Source organism: Cololabis saira, chromosome 13 (assembly GCF_033807715.1).
Source record: "Cololabis saira isolate AMF1-May2022 chromosome 13, fColSai1.1, whole genome shotgun sequence".
NCBI classification, from domain to species: Eukaryota; Metazoa; Chordata; class Actinopteri; order Beloniformes; family Belonidae; genus Cololabis; species Cololabis saira.
Genome location: NC_084599.1, coordinates 4,199,851 through 4,220,518, shown reverse-complemented (window position 1 = coordinate 4,220,518; position 20,668 = coordinate 4,199,851). Strand labels below are relative to the sequence as shown.

The following is a 20,668-nucleotide window of genomic DNA, read 5'->3' as shown; positions in this document are numbered from 1 at the left end:
GACAGAGTTGAAATGCTGATGTGAAGGCAGAGCTGTGGATGAAGCCTCACCTCCCACTGACTCTCGTTCTCACGCTGTATTTTTGTGTTCCTCACTTGTTTCCAGGCTGTTACGGGGTTAATCCAGCCCGCGTGACCAAGGACTGGAAGTGTGCACGATGTAAAGCCAATGCCATGACCGAGGTCAGTGCACACTTAGGAAATCAGCTTCACTCATTCATTTGACCAGCCCACATAGTAAAGTGACAAATTGGTTGCTGATGGTCAACACTGACACACGCTCAGATTGGAGCGTGGCGCTAACGCTCCACAGGAGGCGCTTGGGACCGGCCTTCCTCATACCATAAACAACCAATCACATTTCATGATGCTCATTCCATAAATAGGCTGCATACCTTGAAGCTGCTGTGTGACTGGTCTGCTCAGGTTGAAACATCAGGGATGGAAACAAAGCAGTTTCACCTCCACAGCCCACAGCGCCCACGTTAGCTCAGCCATGCTTCACTTCTCCCGCTTCAGAGTGAACAGACGCTCTGGCAGCCCTGAAAACCACACCCATTTCCTCTGGTACGGAAGGTACCGAACCAGTCCCAACAAGGCAGGGGCTTCACATCAGGGCTCATATTGGACCGTTCAAGAGCGGCTGCTCAAAACCACCAAGATAACGGCACAATTACTACCAATACCGTAGACCGGGTCTCCACCCTGGTCCTGGGAAGCTCCTGTCCTGCAGGTTTTAGAGCTGACGGACATGGTGTCACCAGCAGAGCTGTCCAGACCTGGATTATATGCTGACTATTGACCCTTACTTAGAATGAGGGGGATTAATGCAGGGAGAGAGAGAGTCTTTGCATCTTTATTGACCCACTGACTGTTGTTTTTTTTTTTGTAGAACTGCTGCCTGTGTTGGTTGAGGGGCGGAGCCTTGCAGAAAACTAACAACCACAAGTAAGTTGTCGTGTTGTTTAAGACGTATAAACGGTCAAGAAGGACTTTTCTGTATTATTGAATTATTCTGTTCTTTTTTAAATCTTATTGTTTTGGTTCATCTGTGATCTTATTTATTTTTCCCTCTCTAACGGTTGACGTACAAAGAGAAAGGGTATCCAAAAATGTACTCCCATGTGTGTATTTCTCTTTCCTAATGAAACTAGATGATGCCCAGTTTGTCCGTTCTGGTCTCTTATCTGAGCAGTGTAGACTATAATTCTGATTACAGAGCTTCAAACATCCTCGTTGCATCATAGATGTGATGTCCACTAGGGCTGGGGATCCATTCAAATGTCAAGATTAGATTTGATTCTTAAGATTCAGAATCGATTATCAAGATTTGATTCGATTTGATTCCGATATTGATTTGGGTTAGTGTTATTAAAAGTGTTTTTTGAGCTGTTGCATGAATGATATGACTGTAGTTCTGCAACATATTACTACTAGTATTATATTGAGATTCAACAGCAAGTATTGCAGCTAATGATGCTGTAAGGACCAATCAGCTCCCAGAATGCTGATAGAACTGCTTTCAGAAACATCGTGGGGCAGAATTACCAAACAGATCCAGGGAGGAAACAGAGACGGATGAAATCGGTTTTAGTTTTTTTTTTTCCCACATTACGAATGTGGTTTTGAGCATTTTATGCAAATATAACCCCAAGATAGTATATAAAGTAATGTATAGACAATTTATGCAATTATAACTGAAAACTTTAATGTTTTCATACCTTTAAACATATTTAAAGGCAAAAACATGGCACCAGTTATTCTTTATATAAATAAATAAATAAATCTTTAGACATCGATTTTTTTTTTTTCCCAATCGATTTTTAGGAATTAATATGAGAATTGATTTAGAATCGGAAAATCGTTTTTTTTTTTTGTGTTGTTGCAGGTGGGTGCATGTGCTGTGTGCCGTGGCCGTGCTGGAAGCGCGCTTCGTCAACATCGCTGAGAGAAGTCCCGTGGATTTAAGTGGAATCCCTCTGCAGAGATTTAAACTGGTGAGATCACTAGACGGAGATGTCACCCTGTTGCCTTGGGAACCCCACAGGAACATCTCTGTTAAAGAGTGGAGTTTCCTAGTTTAAAAGGCATATTTACTGAATGCAGATGGACAAACTGGCAAGTTGGTTTCATATTGGTTCCTCGTGAAGTTACTCTTGTTAACAAAATGTTAGGAAAGCTTCACATGAAACACCGGACACTTTGAGTGCCACATTTAGATTAGTTAGCAAACATGGATATTAAAATTGTAGACTATTAAAAAGCGGTCAAAGCCCACAGTCATGCTAGCCACCAGGTCTGCATAGTCCCGTATAAAATCCTCCCTGAATTTTGGCAGATGACAGATTAACCCACACATGATGGGAGGGTCAAAGCTTCTGATGAAAGTGTGCAATTCAAACTGGTGTTGTGCAACTCAGGTAGCTAAGCTGATTAGTTATCCAAGGCTATTAATGAATATTATTAATAATTATTAATAATTAATAAAGTTGACTATTTATCAAATCGTATTATCAAAATGATAATTCTCGGGGCACCACCACCGGGCCTTACTCCGATGGAATTCGATAACTAAAACAGCAGAAAATCAGTCTCACATGATTTGAATTATCCTGCAGAACAGCAAATCTTACTATATCTTACAGAATAACAATGAAGGCGTGATGTCCGAACACTAGGCTCTGCTTAAACAAATCAATTTGTGACCAAATCTTGCATGAAATAACAACAACCACTCATTAAAAATCAATCAGAATTTATTTACATACGGGTACGGGTATGTAAATGGATACCCAATAAATCCCGATGGCAGAACTTAAGTATTATAAAACAATCAACTAGAAAAACAACAATCAATAAAAATGAAACTTAAAGTTAAATGCATGGAATGAAAAAAAGAAATCAAAGCAATAATAAAAATGATATCACGAACATGTACCGTTTTAAAATATTGCAGTGTTTAGAGGGTCATATTTTAAAGATGGCGGAAACCCTCTTTAAGCCACGTGCAGATCTAGACCGGATGTTACTCCCGGTGTTTTAAACGTGACTACGGCAGAAAACAGCGCTTTAAAACACGAATGACTAGCAGAAAGTAGTGACTACAAATTAATGAAAACAGTCCTGATAATGGTGCTGATGTAATCTCAGCTCTGAACACAGATTTAGCTCTGAAAACGTTCTTAAGTTACTGATAAACAGAGATCCCGACTTCACACAGTTCTGAACCGTTCTTAGTCCTACTGATCTGCCGTTCCCGGGCTCACGTTTCGCCTGGGATCCGGATTGGGTGCCTGAGGGTTTTGTCGACTGGGCCGTCCCTTCCCCTGAAACGGATTAGACAGCGGCGGGGCCGCCTCGTGCCGGGCCGTGGTTCCGGACCAAAACGGAGGCTCACACGCATTCCTAGGCACGGCGGGGGACCGGTCTCTCCTGCCGTGCTTCCCTCTCTGCGCCGGTCGCCGACGCGCGGCCGTCCGGGCCCCGGGAGAGCTCACGCCGGCGAGACGCCGGCCGTCCGTCCCCGATTCCTGCGCGGTCAGCTGACAGGGGCTCGGAGCGGGGAGGGGGGTTTCAGTCTGAGCGTTCAGTCGCAGCTGTGTCCCGATCTGGTTGCTGGGAGCGCGTGGGCGTCGGAAGCTTGGATCTGTGAACTTAGAGGACAGAGTTAGTGGAAGCCAGAGCCTCCCCGGGGGACCGCCGCTTCAACCGCGGGTCCAACGGAGCGGGCCCGGTCCGATGCGGGCCTTACCCCTCCCCCCAGCCAGGGGGAGAAAGGAAGATGGGATCTTGGCCCAGAGCCAAACGATCCAGCTCGGATGAGATGAAGTGGAGAAGCGAGAGAGTAAAAGAGAGAGAGAGATGCAGCCGGCGCTGTCTGCGCCGCGGGTCCTCGCTGATCCTCCGGCCAGACCACGCCGCAGGAGCCAAAAAGACGTCCTGACCCGTCAGTTGAATGAAGGAAAAAGAGAAAGATGAACGCGCAGCGCGGCGTTTTGATCCTACGCACGCTGCGGTGACGTCATCGGTGCCTCATTGCGATTGGATGCGCGCCGCTTGTAGACGCCACCCCCCCCACGCAAGGCATGCTGGGGGTTGTAGTTCAGGTCGGCCATTTTTGGAGGCACATTACAGCCGATTTTCAGCTGAGCCGTTTCAAAGTTGAATATACACTTTTACAAAGTGTTCATACATTTTATAAGTTCACATGGGCACATGGGCGAGCACAACACTGAAAAATGAGTCGTATGATAAACGCCACACCCCACCTCGTCCAGTTGGCAGGGGGGAGCTGAGGAATAATCAATCAGGAGGGAGAAGTTGGGGAAATGGAGCAGACTCACCAGCTTTAACCTCCGTCATGCACATATGACGCTTTTCCACTAGAACCTACTCAGCCCGACTCCACTCGCCCTCGTTTGTTTTCAATACCCAGATCAGAAGTAGGAGGTTGGAGTGAAGCTGCTGTGACGTATTTGATTGTGTATTTAAACGAAGAAGACAACAACACTAAAGATGTAGAACCTGGAGGAGATGATAGATGTGCTGCTGGGTCTGTGGCTTGTGTTTGATATCAAGTTAAAAAATATGAGAGAGAGAGAAGCTTCAAGCGGCGACGCTTTTTTTTGTTGTTTGTCTCTGTGCTGCTGAAAAGTCAGCTGGAGCCGTGAGCAGCTATGAAGAGACAGATCTCCTGGTAGATCTGGTCGTTCCTTATCTCCGTCTAGATCCCTTTTAAATTCTCTCCTCAGCACCAGGTTTATGAACATCTGACCCTCAGAGTTGGATCAGAAACAGACTTTTGCTGCCGTTGCTGGTTGAATAAAATGAACCAGAATCCGTCAGAGTCTCTTTCTCTGATTTCCTCCTCCTGACTCAGACGTCTGACTCCAACCCCCCGACCAATCAGTGGCCTGTAGTGTGATGATGTCAGATACAGCCGACTCAGCAGCTTAGAACCTCGGCAGAATAGATACAGAAAAGTATCTACTCGGCACGTTAAACCCCTAGAGGAAAAGAACCAAACTGAGTCGAGTTGGGCTGAGTAGGTTCTAGTGGAAAAGCTCCAATAAAGTCTAATTCGTGGTTCAGAATGAGTATTATTGTTTTATTATATTCTGTTTTCTTGTCCTAGAAATGTTACTACTGTAAGAAGTGGATGAAGAAGGCGTCAGGCTGCTGTGTGCAGTGCTCTCACGGCCGCTGCCCCACTGCCTACCACCCTACCTGCGCCCAGGCGGGCGGCGTGCTCCTGCAGCCGGACGACTGGCCCTTCGTGGTGCACGTTACCTGCTGTCGACACAAAGGCCCCGCCCAGACAGAGGTACTGGGTTTCTGCAAACATGGTTCTGCACATCAGTGAAGGGATTGTACGGACGAGTATCAGGGCCAGGCAGGAGAAAGAAATAATATTTTAGAGGAGGAAGATTTTTTTTCTCATTATACACTTCGAGAAAAAAGTGGAAATGTTGAGAAAAACATCGAAATGTTGAGAAAAAAGTCAAAATTTCGTGAATAAAGTTGAAATGTTGAGAAAAAAGGCGAAATTTCGACTTTATTCGCGAAATTTCGACTTTTCTCTTGAAATTGTATTTGAACATTAATCTCAACATTTCGACTTTTTTCTCGACATTTCAACTTTTTTCTGGAAGTGCTCAATAAAGAAAATTCTTCCTCTCTCAAATATTTTTTCTCTTCCGTAGGATTGTCTGTTTGTATTGTAAAAGAAAGTTTCCCAAATGATAAAAGCATTGTAGCATCCAGTCCTCAGTAGTAGTAGCATGTGAAAAAGACGTATTTTCTTTTTCTTCCTCTCACAGCGCAACAAAGCAGCCATGCACGAGCTCACCGTGGGCCAGAAGGTCATATGCAAGCACAAGAACGGCCGCTACTACCAGTGCGACGTGGTGCAGCTCTCTAAAGAAACCTTTTATGAGGTCAACTTTGACGACGGCTCCTTCAGCGACAACCTCTTCCCAGAGGACATCGTGGTAGGTTTATCAAGTTTCTAATAGACATTGCATTGCCCTGGTCTTTAGTGACTGACCCTGGATTCACACTGAAAGCACCACAGGCGTCACAGGCGTTATAGGCGTCCGGCTGCCATTCATTTTCTATGAAAGCGCTGTTAGAGGCGTCAGAGGCCACGGAGGTGTTGGAGGTGTTGGAGGTGTTGGAGGTGTTGGAGGTGTTGGAGGCGTCCAGAGCATCAATTTGAAGTTTTCAAACCTCAACTTTATTTAAATGAGCAGCGGCGACGCCGAGGCAGCGTCCAATCACAGACCGGGATTCCTGAAGCCTAAATGCAGATTGTACTTTCATGTTCACACAAACGTTCACTCATTCACATGCACACATGAGCAGAGCTGTCACTAACACACTTATTTATCAGGAAATCATATATTTCATCCAGCAAACTGACATTTTTGCTGATTTGACTGCAGTTTTTACCTGAACTAAATGTTTCTACCTGAACTAAATGTTTCTACCTGAACTAAATGTTTTTACCTGAACTAAATGTTTTTACCTGAACTAAATGTTTCTACCTGAACTAAATGTTTCTACCTGAACTAAATGTTTCTACCTGAACTAAATGTTTCTACCTGAACTAAATGTTTCTACCTGAACTAAATGTTTTTACCTGAACTAAATGTTTCTACCTGAACTAAATGTTTCTACCTGAACTAAATGTTTTTACCTGAACTAAATGTTTCTACCTGAACTAAATGTTTCTACCTGAACTAAATGTTTCTACCTGAACTGCTCATGTGAAACAGTAACTGATGGTTGAGGGTGAACTGATGGTCTGAACTATTTTATTTGCTACATTGATCCAACACAAAATAATAAAAACCGTGCTTATTAATCCCAGAACACAGTTTAAACTATGAGCAGATCCGCTGGGACCCGGTGTGTCAGTGTTCACCAGACAGACTGCAGCTTCACCGGGACCAATGATGATGGTTGATGTTGATCCAGGACCAACCTGGTTAAGGATCAAACTCACTCTTATCTAGTGGAAATAACGCTGGAATATAAAGAAGCTTCCCAAAGTGTGATCCATGGTGAAAGAGGAAAGTGAAGATGTGCAGCTATATATAGATATGTGTAGACTATATGCACTTTGTTCCTCCAGTTCTGCAGCTTTAGCCCCGCCCACTGCAGGTGGACAGACTTTAGCAGCAGAGATGCAGGAATCCTGAGAAACAGGAGATTTCTGACACTTTCACTGTGAATCCAGCATAAGAATCTGTCGTGTTTAACACTTGAGTTTAAATTTGCACCACTGAATCAAATCCCACTCTGACCAGTTTGACCCAAGTCTGAAGAGTCTGCAGAACTCTCAGAACCCTCCAACCTTTGTTTTGTTGCACAGAGCCGAGACTGCGCTCAGCTGGGACCCCCCCCTCAGGGCGACGTGGTTCAGGTGCGGTGGACGGACGGACTGGTGTACGGCGCCAAATTTGTGGCAGCTCACGTAATTCAAATGTACTTGGTAAGATTTAGTTTTTCCATTTTTGTCAGTTTATTATGTCATAAAACAACATTTGGCCTTCTTGTTATTAATTACAGTGGAATTATAATGTATCAAATACAGGACTTCATGGAGTTTAAAGTAGATCTTTACTTTTGCCTCACGTTGATTATAATCCTGAGTTGATCCTTTTGATAGATAAAGAATTATATTGAGTTTAGTTTTAGAAGCGACCTTCGGCCCATCTCTTTTTCAGTACAGCCAGTCCAAGTACAGCTGATGTCAGATCCTGCTGCGTCCGGCTGGACCTAGAACAGCATGGGTTGGCTGTCGTCTCCAGATCAGGACAAAGGAGCTACTCAGATGAGCTGGATCACTGAACCTTATCTTAGAGGCCTTTTTTACACATAGCAAAAACAGTGGTGTTTTCATGCGTTTTGGCCGTTCGTTTACACGAAAACGAAGCTTAAAGTCACAAAAACGATCATTTCTGAAAGACTCTGGTTTCATCTCGGAAGTAACTTTTTTTTCCAGGATTCTGATACCCCTTTTACACCAAGCTGGTGGTAGTGCTGGTGCTAGAGCCGGTTCGCGGTTGTGTCTAGTAAGAACCGGTTGAGAACCGTTTGCTTTTACACAGCTGGTGTTGGCCTGCAGCTGGCCAGAGAGCCACGTCATCACGTTACTGTGTACGTCACCACCACTCCCCCTCGTTTTCATCCCTACCCTGATCAGGAAGCTGAGAGCCAAAAGCTGTTTTAATTTCAGCTGTAGCGCTGTTAATATGGCACTTTATTAAGTTTTAATATTTTTTTCAGGCTTAAAAGTAACCGTTAAGATCCCCAACCTGGGCTCAGTTTATCCAAATAACGCCTGATAAGAAATGTGACTGGAGAGCCGGCAGCCCCGGGGCACAGCAGCTCCTCAGACGGCTCAACCTGCGCCGTCGTCCCGGGGGAGAAACCTGCAGCTCTGTTGAGAATTACGCTGGATGAAATAAATCATTTAGGAAGATAAATATTGGTTTAATAGATGAAATCTATCAGTTGTAGCTACGCCTGTTAAGAAATTACGGCGTGCGTCGCCGCGTACATCGACGCAGAGCCTACGGCGTAGGTTACGTAACCTACGCCGTAGGCTCTGCGTTGGTGTAACGCGGAACCATACATCCCTTTATTCTGACGTGATCTTCGGCAAACGGGAAAACTAGTGATTATGTACATTCACTGAGTGAATATTATGAAAGTAAAATATGTATTTCTTGCTAGAAATGTAATCAAAACGCATTTTTATGCAGAAACTCAAGTCTGAATGAGTAGATGCTCCTGGGGAGCTGCGATGCGGAAGCGGGCTGAAGGCTGGAGGAACCATGGGTCGAGCGGCGGGGACGCGTCCCTGCGGGCGTGGAGCGGGCGTGGAGCGGGCGTGGAGCGGGCGTGGAGCGGGCGTGGAGCGGGCGTGGAGCGGGCTGGGAGCGGGCGGGGAGCGGGCGGGGAGCGGGCGGGGAGCGGGCGGGGAGCGGGCTGGGAGCGGGCGGGGAGCCGGCGGGGAGCCGGCGGGGAGCCGGCGGGGAGCCGGCGGGGAGCCGGCGGGGAGCCGCCCCGGCGGGGAGCCGCCCCGGCGGGGAGCCGCCCCCGCGGGCCGGGAACCCGCCGATGGAGCGGCAGCCTCGCGTCCACATCCATTATTAAATAAATGGATGTAATAATAAAAGAGTCTGCTAACTTAACCGCCTTCTTCAACGCTCCGTTGTTTAAAAACGGTGCTCTTCCGTGTTTATTCTGCTTTGGCTGTTCAGTAACACCGTCCCCAGCCCCGCCCCCAGCCCCTGACGTAAGCACGTAGCCCCCGACGTAACGTGGTTCTTAAGTTGGACCAGCAAAGACATGGTTCTTGTCTAGCACCTTGTCTAGTTTTGAGAGCCAGGAGCCGGTGCTTAGGCTGTGTAAAACCAAAGAACTGGTGCTAAGTCTGGCTCTAGCCCAGAACCAGCCCTGGAACCAGCTTGGTGGAAAAGGGGTATGATTGGCTAGCATGACTTCATCTTTTCGTTACACTGCCCCCTGTAGGTTTGGCTGCTCATAGCACCTTAACAGATATTTATGCGGGTTCCTGGAAATGGTATTTTTCAAAACGTAGAGGGGGAAATATCCGTTTTTGTAAATACCCAGCTCTGTGTAAACGTGGCCTAGAGGCCTCGCTCTCCTCAACTAACACCTTTAGCCCCTCAGGAGGGTGTTCTGCGTCTTCCTTAGGACTTTTTCTCCAATAAAATCCTAGAAATGTGTCCAGAGGGCATCTAATCCAGATGTCTAGACTGCCTCAGTTGGTTGTGGATGTGCAGGAGCAGCGAGTCTTCTCAAAGTCGCTCCTTGATGACTGAGATCGTGCCCCGTCTCTTAGAGAGTTCAGCAATGCTGCAGGGGAAACTCAGCCAGCCAGTTGCTGGTATCCACTGCCACCACCCAGAGTTGGTGGCCATAGATGGACTAGGAAACAAAGCAGCTCAGCTCTGTCTCCAAGTACAGAGCCCACATTAGTGCAAATGCCTGTTCTCACTATAGAGGGAATGTGCATGATGTCACAGATGCAACTTCACAACCGGTTACGCCCACTGAGCGGCAGGAAGACTGAGCGGCAGAAAGACTGAGCGGCAGGAAGACTGAGCGGCAGAAAGACTGAGTGGCAGAAAGACTGAGCGGCAGGAAGACTGAGCGGCAGGAAGACTGAGTGTCAGCGTAAACTTTCAGTTTGAGCAACTGGAAAACATCTAAAATGGGAAAGAGCTGTTGTGGGAATCGACTGTACTCATAGAACTAGCAAGAAATCTGAATTATCGTTTTACAGACTGATGAAAAATAAGCTTAAGAGAGACAAATGGATCGCTGCAATTCACAGAAACAACTGGATTCCAGTCACCGAAACGTGGATTTGTGGTTCCCATTTTGTATCAGGTAATGTTGGATTTTTGGGTAGTTAACGTTAAACGATCAAATCATAAAGTTCGGTCACCCTTGTCCTTGTCTCATCACTTTAATTTCTACAACAAATCCTGACTTGAAGTCGGACCAAGCGTCAAGACTTTTGTAAGCATTCAAGCTTTGCTTCGTGTATTTCCCCGGAGTAGAAATTAAGTACATATAAATATCAGGAAACTGGATTCGTGGCCAAATATTAATGTCCATGGACCACTGGTTCTTGGTAACTGTACCAAATATTAATGTCCATGGACCACTGGTTCTTGGTAACTGTACCAAATATTAATGTCCATGGACCACTGGTTCTTGGTAACTGTACCAAATATTAATGTCCATGGACCACTGGTTCTTGGTAACTGTACCAAATATTAATGTCCATGGACCACTGGTTCTTGGTAACTGTACCAAATATTAATGTCCATGGACCACTGGTTCTTGGGGTAACTGTACCAAATATTAATGTCCATGGACCACTGGTTCTTGGTAACTGTACCAAATATTAATGTCCATGGACCACTGGTTCTTGGTAACTGTACCAAATATTAATGTCCATGGACCACTGGTTCTTGGTAACTGTACCAAATATTAATGTCCATGGACCACTGGTTCTTGGTAACTGTACCAAATATTAATGTCCATGGACCACTGGTTCTTGGTAACTGTACCAAATATTAATGTCCATGGACCACTGGTTCTTGGTAACTGTACCAAATATTAATGTCCATGGACCACTGGTTCTTGGTAACTGTACGGGCTAATTTAAGCTGATACTCAGCTGTTATCCCGTCTTCTCCACTAGTTGCAGCCATTTCTGCTGATGTTTTGCCACTCTCAACACTTGACTGTTTCTAGGATCGTTTTCATGCTGAAACAGGAACCGTGTCAATTCCAAGGGAAGAATCTCAGCTAATTTCCCTCATTAATGTGCCACACTTGGCACCACGTCCTGGATTAAAATCACGTTGTTGCTTTTCTGTCACACACTTTGTTTTCTTTGAGGAAAGTTCAACCTTGCATCTTGGTTTTCATCGTGCTGCTTACTTCCAAGTGCCTCTTACTTTAATTACATTTGGACTTTTCACTTCAAAGTTCTTTACAGGTCTCATACTTTCAACGGTTCAACGCAGACTTGATAGAACAGAATTATAACTGTCATTATTGATACAATTATATTTGAAGTGCTAAAGACGTCGTAGAATAAAACATGCACATGCAAGTCAGTACACATACCAGAGCGGCAGCGCCTCGAGGTGTGTGTTGCACAAATAAGTGGATATTGTAGGGATTTATCTGTCGGTAGAGTAATTGCAGGAGTTTAAGTGTTTAATTGTTTAATTAGGCTCCCCATTAGCTACAGCAGGACTGCAGCTATTCTTCCTGGGGTCCGCCAACATTTTAAAATAATACAGTACTAAACATAACATAATAAAAGCAAACCAAATAAATAGATAAATAAAGAGAATATCAAATTAAGAAATTTATTTTTATAGTCTAGAACTTCACAACTGATCTAATACAGAAAGAAGAAAGAAAAAAATACATTCAACACCAGTCAAAACCAACTATGTTTCCATTTCCAGCAGGTCAATCAGTCTCAGCAGCTGCTGGTTTAAGTCAATATTTCAAGGTTCTATCATTGTTACTTATACCGGTTCAGATGTTGATGTTGCTTAACTAATAATTAGAATGTTCTTATGCTGTTTGTGTGTGTGATGTGTTTGGGAAATGAGTTCCACTCATACATGGCCCTGAGCACAACAGTCCTGTTACCAGCATTACAATCACATTTGGCAGCAAAAGAACCACAGGATTGTTCTAGTTCAAGTTGACTTAGTACCCATAAATCAGTACCCGTAGGTAGATTTGTTTTGCCGTAGATGGGAGAAGCATCTCACACACAATCTTTACAGTCATTAATTTGACACAGTATAAATCCAGAGAACAGGTTTACGACAGCACAAGACAGACATGCCAGGTTCTCACGATGCTCACTGAACAGGATCAAAGTAGATGTTGCCCACAGGGCAAAGAACAATGAATGATAAAGAAAGTAAAAACCAAGGTCAGGGTTTCTAATAATTATTATTATTATCCTTTATTTAACCAGGTAAGACTCATTGAGATTAAAAATCTCTTTTCCAAGAGCGACCTGGCCAAGAGGGCAGCATAAGTTACAACAGAAAACACAACAGAAAACAACAAACAGCAATCACACACTGTAGTGAGGAACACAAATGACATACAACATAAACGGGTCCATATCATTTGAAAACTTTTTGGCACCATTTGAATTAAAAACAAGCACATTGCCCGAGAGAACTAGTTTCTCGATCCTTTAAAATTGATGGAAATTCCCCCAGAGTGATCAGTTCAGGTAATCTCAGATCGTTCTGTATGTCATTCCATGACCGGGGAGCAGCGTAACTGAAGGCTTTTTTCCCAAGTTCAGTGTTGGCTGTAGGAACGAACATGCGCCGAACGTCCTGTGAGCGTAAGCTGTAAGGATTAGAGACTCTACACATGTAAGAACATAAATAAGAGGGAACCAGCCCAAGAAGAGATTTATAAATGAACGCTAACCATCGAGAAAGTCTGCGGGCGGCTAGAGACGGACAATTTGCAGTTGCATACAAAGTGCAGTGGTGGACAAGATTTCCACATCCTGTAATAAAACGTAGGGCACAGTGATATACAGTGTCCAGCTTTCTCAAACAAGTGACAGGTGCGTTCATAAACAGCAAGTCTCCATAATCCAGTAAAGGAACAAACGTGGTTGAAATTAAATATTAGTAATAAATAGACATGAATAAGTTAAAAGCAGGATAGACCTCAGCAATAAATGAAATGCGTTAGGATTTGTTTAAAAGAGAGACAGCAGCAGGGAGGAAGCTGGTCCTGTAGCGTGTGGTTCTAGTTCTGGGGACTTTAAACCTGCGTCCTGATGGCAGTACAGGGCTCCAGACTGCGACCAAATGCTCGCATTTTGCGACCAAAATTTGAGTATGTGCGACTGAATTTCATGTCCACTCGCACACGTGCGACCAGTAAATTTGCCAGTGTTTTTTTTTCTTTTTTTTTTTTTTTCTTTTACACGTTAAACGTGGAAGGGGTGCGTCAATGAACCCGCATATTTGCAGGCCAATGAGTGTGAAAGGGAATGAGTTGGGGGATCTATTTATTTCTTTATTTTTTTCGTTTAATTTCACCAGCTCAAAGCAGGTATTACGGCCGGACCACATTTAATGCGACACAACGCTCTGCCGCCGCGCACATAAAGTTAGAAGAAAGAGGCGGCGGGTATGTTTGGTTTTAGTAACATCATGCTCAGGCCATGAGTCTGCAATGGCCCAGACGGGAGATACATGTAGCTCAGTGCTTAACTTTTATTTTTAATCCACTCTATATTCTTCTGGTTGTTCTCCGATATGCTCCCCTAAAACCTAAGTTATGGTTCCGCGTTAAATCGACGCAGAGCCGCCGCCGTAGCCTATGGCGGCGGCTCTGCGTTGTTGTAACGCGGAACCATAAATCAGCCTTCACCCGGTAAAGAAAAAAAAAAAAAAGAAAATGTTCTCCAATACAGCAGGTCTCATCATTTTATTTTGAACACTGCCAAAACTCTAACTTAAAACGTAACTAGAACTTAAAATTTGCTTGACACAAATGAAGGTTAAATTTTAACACGTGGGAAAAACACCTAACCTTTTAAGTGATGTGTGTTATCAGGTGTAATGGCATTTTTAGGTTAGAAATAAGAACATTTCTTGGTAAGATCCTTAGTTATTTGAGTGAAGGCAGTGAATTTGGTCGACTGGTGCAAGTTCAGGGTTTTAGTAAAGACACAAGTAGGGAAATGTTATTGGCCAGTACTCCCAATATTTGTACATTTGTTAAGTACTGTGTTTAACAGTTAAATTCATGGCTGAAAGGTTACTAAGCACTTTGTTATTTTATTTTAGTTTTTTTATATATAATGACAGCAATGGTGCTGTCAGTTTACTTTATGTTGCGGCATCTTTAAAAGTGCACAATAAAATGTAACACTGCATTTGAAACAGCACATTGTGGTCATTCATTAATCTATTATGAAATACGTATTACTAATACACTGAAATGTAGTAGAAATGTAAAAATGTGGTTAGCGTGTCGATAAACGATGTGCGCTCCTAAAATTTCTGATTGTGCCCCTAAAAATTTTCAGTTAGGGGCTACTGTGCTCCTAGTGAAAAAAGTTAGTCTGGAGCCCTGTCAGTAGCTGGAACTCACTCTCTAAGGGGTGGGAGGATCATTATGGGATGGAGCTGGAGCTGCAACTGCTTCACGTCCAGCGACTCCAGGCCCAGCTGTGTTTCCCCAACCAGCCGACCATCTAATGATCTGATTGAGTTAGCTCCTTTCTTCTAGGGCCAGGATTCTGAGCTATAATGCTGGTGAGAACGTTAAAACAGATTCAATAAAAGCATGATAAAAAAGTGGTCCTATCCATGGGGAAACGGGACTACGTCCTCAGACAGAACAGCCGCTGGTGTCCCTTCCTGCTCACAGCTCTGCAGTTCTCTTTAAAGTTTAGGGTAGAGTCAACGATTGTCCCCAGATATTGATAGGACTGTACCTGTTCAATGACTTTTCCTTAATCCTAACTGGTTCAGGTGTTTTGGCATTCTTTGGATTACAATTGTCTTTGGTCTTTGTCAGATTGAGCTGTAGGTATGAGTCTTCACACCACTTGACAAAGTTGTCAACCATGTGGTCATTTTAATTTCCCTGCAGCAGGCTAACAATCACAGAGTCATCTGCATACTTTAAAATGAGGCGGTTGTTAAAAGTGCTCTGACACATATTAGTGTATAAGATGAATAACAAGGGTGAGAGCGCGCCCCCTGGTGGTGAATCTGTGGAGGAACACATGTCAGATAAAAACCCATTAACTCTGACTCTCTGCGTCCTGTTTGTTAAGAAGTTTCAAATCCAGCCCACAAGATTTGTACTCAAGTCAAAATGTTCTAAAAGCCTCTGCTTGTATACACTGCAAAAACTCAAAATCTTAACAAGAATATATCTTATTTCCAGTTAAAATGTCTCATTTTTAGTTAAAAAAAAAATCTCATTACACTTAAAACAAGAGTCATCACTGGAAAAATAACTTATTTGACCATTTTCACCTGTTTCAAGTAAATTTTCACTTAAAATAAGTAGAAAAATCTGCCAGGGGAACAAGATTTTTTTGCTTGTAATAAGTAATGTAATAAGATAAATCTTGTCCCACTGGCAGATTTTTCTACTTATTTCAAGTGAAAATGTACTTGAAACAGGTGAAAATTGTCAAATAAGTAATTTTTCTGGTAATGACTCTTGTTTTAAGTGTAATGAGATTTTCTGACTAAAAATGAGACATTTTAACTAGAAGTAAGACAAATATTCCTGGTAAGATTTAGTTTTTGCAGTGAGTTGCTGCTGGGCCTCATTGACCCGTGCTGTTGCCTGATCCGGACAAGTCTGCAGAGGAAAGCTGGGCCCTCCCTCCGGAGTCCCCACTGACGTCCCCGGGTTTGAGGTCTGACGTCCAGGAGGACGTCCCTGGTTCTTGTGAGGATTACTGCAAGGCTGTTTGAACAGCATTCAGCGAGTTCCAGGAGCTCTTCTCCATCAGCGTCTCATGTTCTCAGAGATCAGCCCCTCCACCGCCGGGTCATGATGATGTTCTGTGGTTGCTACAGCAGCAATTTTGGCAGCTTGGGCAGACGAGCTGTTATTTTAAGCGGTGCACGGTTGATTGAGCAGCAAGTACAAGTTTCAGAAGAGAAACCTTTTCGGTTTTGGTTTTCAGCACATGCAATCATGATTTCTAGACTTCTGACTGTGTTTTCCTTTGTCTTTTCTGAAATGCAGGTTGAATTTGAAGATGGGTCGCAACTAACAGCCAAGAGAGACGATGTGTACTCCCTGGATGAAGAACTCCCCAAGAGAGTCAAGTCCAGACTGGTGCGTGCACAACAGTTTCACCTGAGCAGTTTCTACTGCAACTATAGAAAGTAGTAATCATCCTCATCAGGAAACATGCTGCATGTCCTGGTAAATGGGGACAATGCAGACAGACAGAATGACTAGGGGATTGTTAAGAACCTCACGATTCGATTTGGCTTCGATTCTTTAGGATTTGATTCGATTTCGATTCAATATTGATTTAAATGCTTCGATATCGATTCAGTAAAGCCTAGAAATTCACACATACCTGTTGGCAATTTTTCATTATTTTTATTTTCATGCCTATAACACGTGGCATGTAACTTCACATAGAAATGAACTGAGCAATTCAACTTAGCAGCACCATAATGGCTCACTTGTGCATTTGGACTGTAGTACAAAAGTTAAAATAACATAACAAACACATGCCAGTTCTGTGTCAACATGATCCGCAGGTTTGTCTCGTTGCTGTTGTATTTTAGTTCTGCCTGGCACAACTTGAGCTGCTTTCACATAGAGTGCGGTTTGCGCCGCGCCCACGCCGGGTAGCAGAGTCAGCCGAGATGTCGTCTCAGCGCGGCACGGTGGAATTAAAAAATGTTCAATTAGGGCAGGCAGGCGCGGCGCCGAGCTGGGCTGCAGAGCTGGGCCGCAGAGCTGGGCCGCAGAGCTGGGCCGCAGAGCTGGGCCGCAGAGCTGGGCTGCAGAGCTGGGCTGCAGAGCTGGGCTGCAGAGCTGGGCTGCAGAGCTGGGCTGCAGAGCTGGGCTGCAGAGCTGGGCTGCAGAGCCGGGCTGCAGAGCCGAGCTGCAGAGCTGGGCTGCAGAGCTGGGCTGCAGAGCCGGGCTGCAGAGCTGGGCTGCAGAGCCGGGCTGCAGAGCCGGGCTGCAGAGCTGGGCTGCAGAGCCGGGCTGCAGAGCCGGGCTGCAGAGCCGGGCCGCAGAGCTGGGCCGCAGAGCTGGGCCGCAGGGCTGGGCCGCAGAGCTGGGCTGCAGAGCCGGGCTGCAGAGCCGGGCTGCAGAGCTGGGCTGCAGAGCTGGGCTGCAGAGCTGGGCTGCAGAGCTGGGCTGCAGAGCCGGGCCGCAGAGCCGGGCTGCAGAGCGGACCGCTCTGCCGATGGGATCGCCGGCGACGGTCTGCGTGAAAGGGGCTTTACACACCTCCCTACTTTTGTCCTTTTCTCTAGTTCCATCTTTGAATGGGAATTCAAAATGCGTCCAAACGTCTGATCTGAAAGATTTTCCGCTTTTTTATTGTTGTTTGGTCACGTGCAGCCACTGTCCACAAAACGCCAATCATAAGAAAATGTTGCCCACAGCGCCCCCACTGGCCAGGAGGTGAATCATTCAGAGGCTTTGATTAATCCATATTGAATCAGGGCGGGGAGAATTGCAATAAATAGATTTTTCGATATTTTTACCCACCCCTAAGAATGACCCCTAGATAATCCAGGTCTGGGTTTGTTTTAGTGCTGTCAGGTGATTAAAAAAATGTATCTAATTAATTAGAGGATTTATAATTAATTAATCTAATTAATCGCACTTTAATCTCATATATGCTAAAGGTCCCCAAATAAAGAATTAGAATTTTAGGAATTTACAAAATTGCAGTGTGTGACAAATCAATGTAATACACTAAGAAGAGAAGATTTGAAATCCACATTTTTATTAGTGAAGTGTGTTTCATAAATGAAATTCAAAAGAAAAAGCTCAAGCACATCAGCAAACCAATTAGGCCAGGTACATTATTCAAAAATACAATACAGTTAAATAAATAAAATTCAGAAATAAAATACGGCTGAGTCTCAAATAGTCACTTAAGCAGACTCTCAATTCAAAATTAAAACTAAAGCTGATCAATACAGCAATTCCAGTACTAGTAGCTGTAACGTTTCCAGTGGAACTTATCCGGACATGTTTAGTGTTTAAATGATAATTCAGGCTGGAGCAGCTCCGCTGATAGGAACATTCTTTTTTACTAAATGTACAAATCACTGCGTTCTTGTTGATAGTCCCGTCTTCTTTCTTTTTATACATAAACTTGCCGTTCAAAGGCCCTAACAAAGATTAGCTGAGTCTCCCCTGAGTCGTCCAGGTCTTTGTTAGTTTGACCAGCAGCAGGAGGAAGTGACCTGTTACTGCCCAGTGAACTACGGCTCCCTCAATGGGACACATTTAAAATGCTCCCGCATTTTGACACTCATAATTAATTGCGTTCATTTTCATAACGCGTTAATTAGCGGTGTAATTAATGAATCTAATGAATGTGCTAAACTGACAGCCCTATATTATAGAATCAGTTTTATCTTTCTGTCTTGCTTCATGGTTTGGAAATGTGTCCCTTAAAAACAAAAATTGTTTAAACCAAATCGTGAAATGGTCGAACAAGCTGATTGGAGAGTCTCAGCTTCATCCAGAATCCCTGTATACTAAACAGTTACAGAGGAGAGATGGCTCTAGTTTAAAAGAAGACAACTCCCACCCTCTTAAAGGTGAGTTTATTTTAAAAGACAACTCCCACCCTCTTAAATGTCAAGTTTCAGCTGCTCCATCCGGTTTTTCCTGCTTTAAAACCAAACGCTACAAAAACAGCTTAGTACCAGCAGCCATCAGTGCCATTAATAAGTGAGAGAAACTACAACATAACCTTGTATTTATGTTTTGTATTGTTTCCTTTATCTTGTTTTTATGAAAAGGCATATTTTTTATCCTTTTGCTTGGTTTGAATATTTTAGTGTTTTTATCTACTGATGTTTTAACTTATCTTGATTCTTATCTTGGGGCCGTCCTTCTTGTTCTTTGTTCTTTTAGCTAAAACTGTTGTCACTTTATCTTATCCTGTGTTGTTGAGTGTCTGGTTTTAGATTGTATGAGGAATCACTCACTGTAAACCACATTTACCCAAGGGTACAATAAATAAATCTATCTATCTATCTATCTAAATAATCTATCAAACATAATTGTGAACGTTGTCACCGTCTCTGCAGTCTAAAGCGTCAGACATGAGGTTTGACGGGATCTTCGAGGAGAAGGACATCATCCGGGAGTCCAAGAGGCAGCGAGTGATCAACTCCCGTTACCGGGGCGACTACATCGAGCCTGTGATCTACCGGGCCATCATGGAGTAGGAACCCACACCCCAGCAGCACTGACGGACTGACGGACTGACGGACGCGTCCCGGCACCTTAACCTGGCAGAGCCCCGGAGCCCCGGAGCCGGGCCCTGGAGCACTTCCTCCACACCACTCTGCTCTTTTTCTACTCCTCACTCCTCCATCCCGGGAAGTCCGACCTGTCTTCTCTGCGTCGGACTGCAGTCCAGACTCTTCTGCTTTTAAGTTTGGGTTTTATCCGAGGACTCCTCCCGGTGTTGACGGCAGCACACGACTCCAGCGTGGAAATCCCCTCAGTAAAGTCTCTCCGAGGAGATGACGAGGGGACGACAGCGTGTCCTGCCGCGACGCTGGACAGACTTTTCAGTGAACCTGTGCCGGTTCAGCGAGCCTCGGGATATTTCCCTCTTTCTTTTCTTTCAAAAAAATTAAAGGTAGGAAGGCAATCGTCTCCGACACATTTCAAAGGTTTTATCCAAAGTTTGTAAATAGCTGCGTTAATTGTAATGAGATGTTTATTGTCATGTTTTAGGTCCTGCCCCCTCCTCACTCCAACTTCACAGCTAATTATTCATTTGAGTGTGTTTTTAATATCTTTATTACATGTTGGTCATTTTGTTATTGGTGAAAAAAATATTTGATATAAGTGATATATTGAAATATTTTGACCATTTAGCTTTTATTCAGTTAAGAACGGAGCAAAGTTGTATCCAGTATATATTTGACATTTTACCAAGAAAAAAAATAAATTCTAGTCATTTCACTAATGAACAGTTGCTGAGTTGTCTGAGTTCTGAAGCTGGTCCATCTGAACGTGGATCCACCAGGGCCGGGGATCCATTCAAATGTCAACAATAGATTAGATTCCGATTCTTGAGATTCAGAGTCGATTACCAGGATTTGATTCGATCCGATATTGATTTGGGTTAGTGTTATTAAAACTGTTTTTTGAGCTGTTGCATGAATGATATGACTGTAGTTCTGCAACATATTACTACTAGTATTATATTGAGATTCAACAGCAAGTATTGCAGCTAATGATGCTGTAAGGACCAATCAGCTCCCAGAATGCTGATAGAACTGAAAACAGAAACATCGTGGGGCAGAATTACCAAACAGATGCAGAGAGGAAACAGAGACGGA

The 20,668-nt window shown here is 44.1% G+C and overlaps 1 protein-coding gene across 3 annotated transcripts in view; it reads left to right on the top strand.

The window, feature by feature from the left end:
* Window positions 1–20,290, top strand: part of LOC133457978 (lysine-specific demethylase 4A-like) — a 52,060-nt gene extending 31,770 nt beyond the window's left edge. For 2 of the 3 annotated variants that reach the window (XM_061737396.1, XM_061737395.1), the window contains exons 15-22: window positions 106–182; window positions 892–947; window positions 1,888–1,996; window positions 5,134–5,322; window positions 5,819–5,989; window positions 7,375–7,494; window positions 16,341–16,433; window positions 19,400–20,290. In XM_061737396.1, the coding sequence (XP_061593380.1) occupies window positions 106–182; window positions 892–947; window positions 1,888–1,996; window positions 5,134–5,322; window positions 5,819–5,989; window positions 7,375–7,494; window positions 16,341–16,433; window positions 19,400–19,540 (956 nt within the window). In that variant the 3' untranslated portion in view covers window positions 19,541–20,290. The remainder of the gene's footprint in view (window positions 1–105; window positions 183–891; window positions 948–1,887; window positions 1,997–5,133; window positions 5,323–5,818; window positions 5,990–7,374; window positions 7,495–16,340; window positions 16,434–19,399) is intronic. The other variant, XM_061737397.1, reaches the window with a different exon arrangement.
* The last annotated feature ends 378 nt before the right edge of the window (window positions 20,291–20,668 follow it).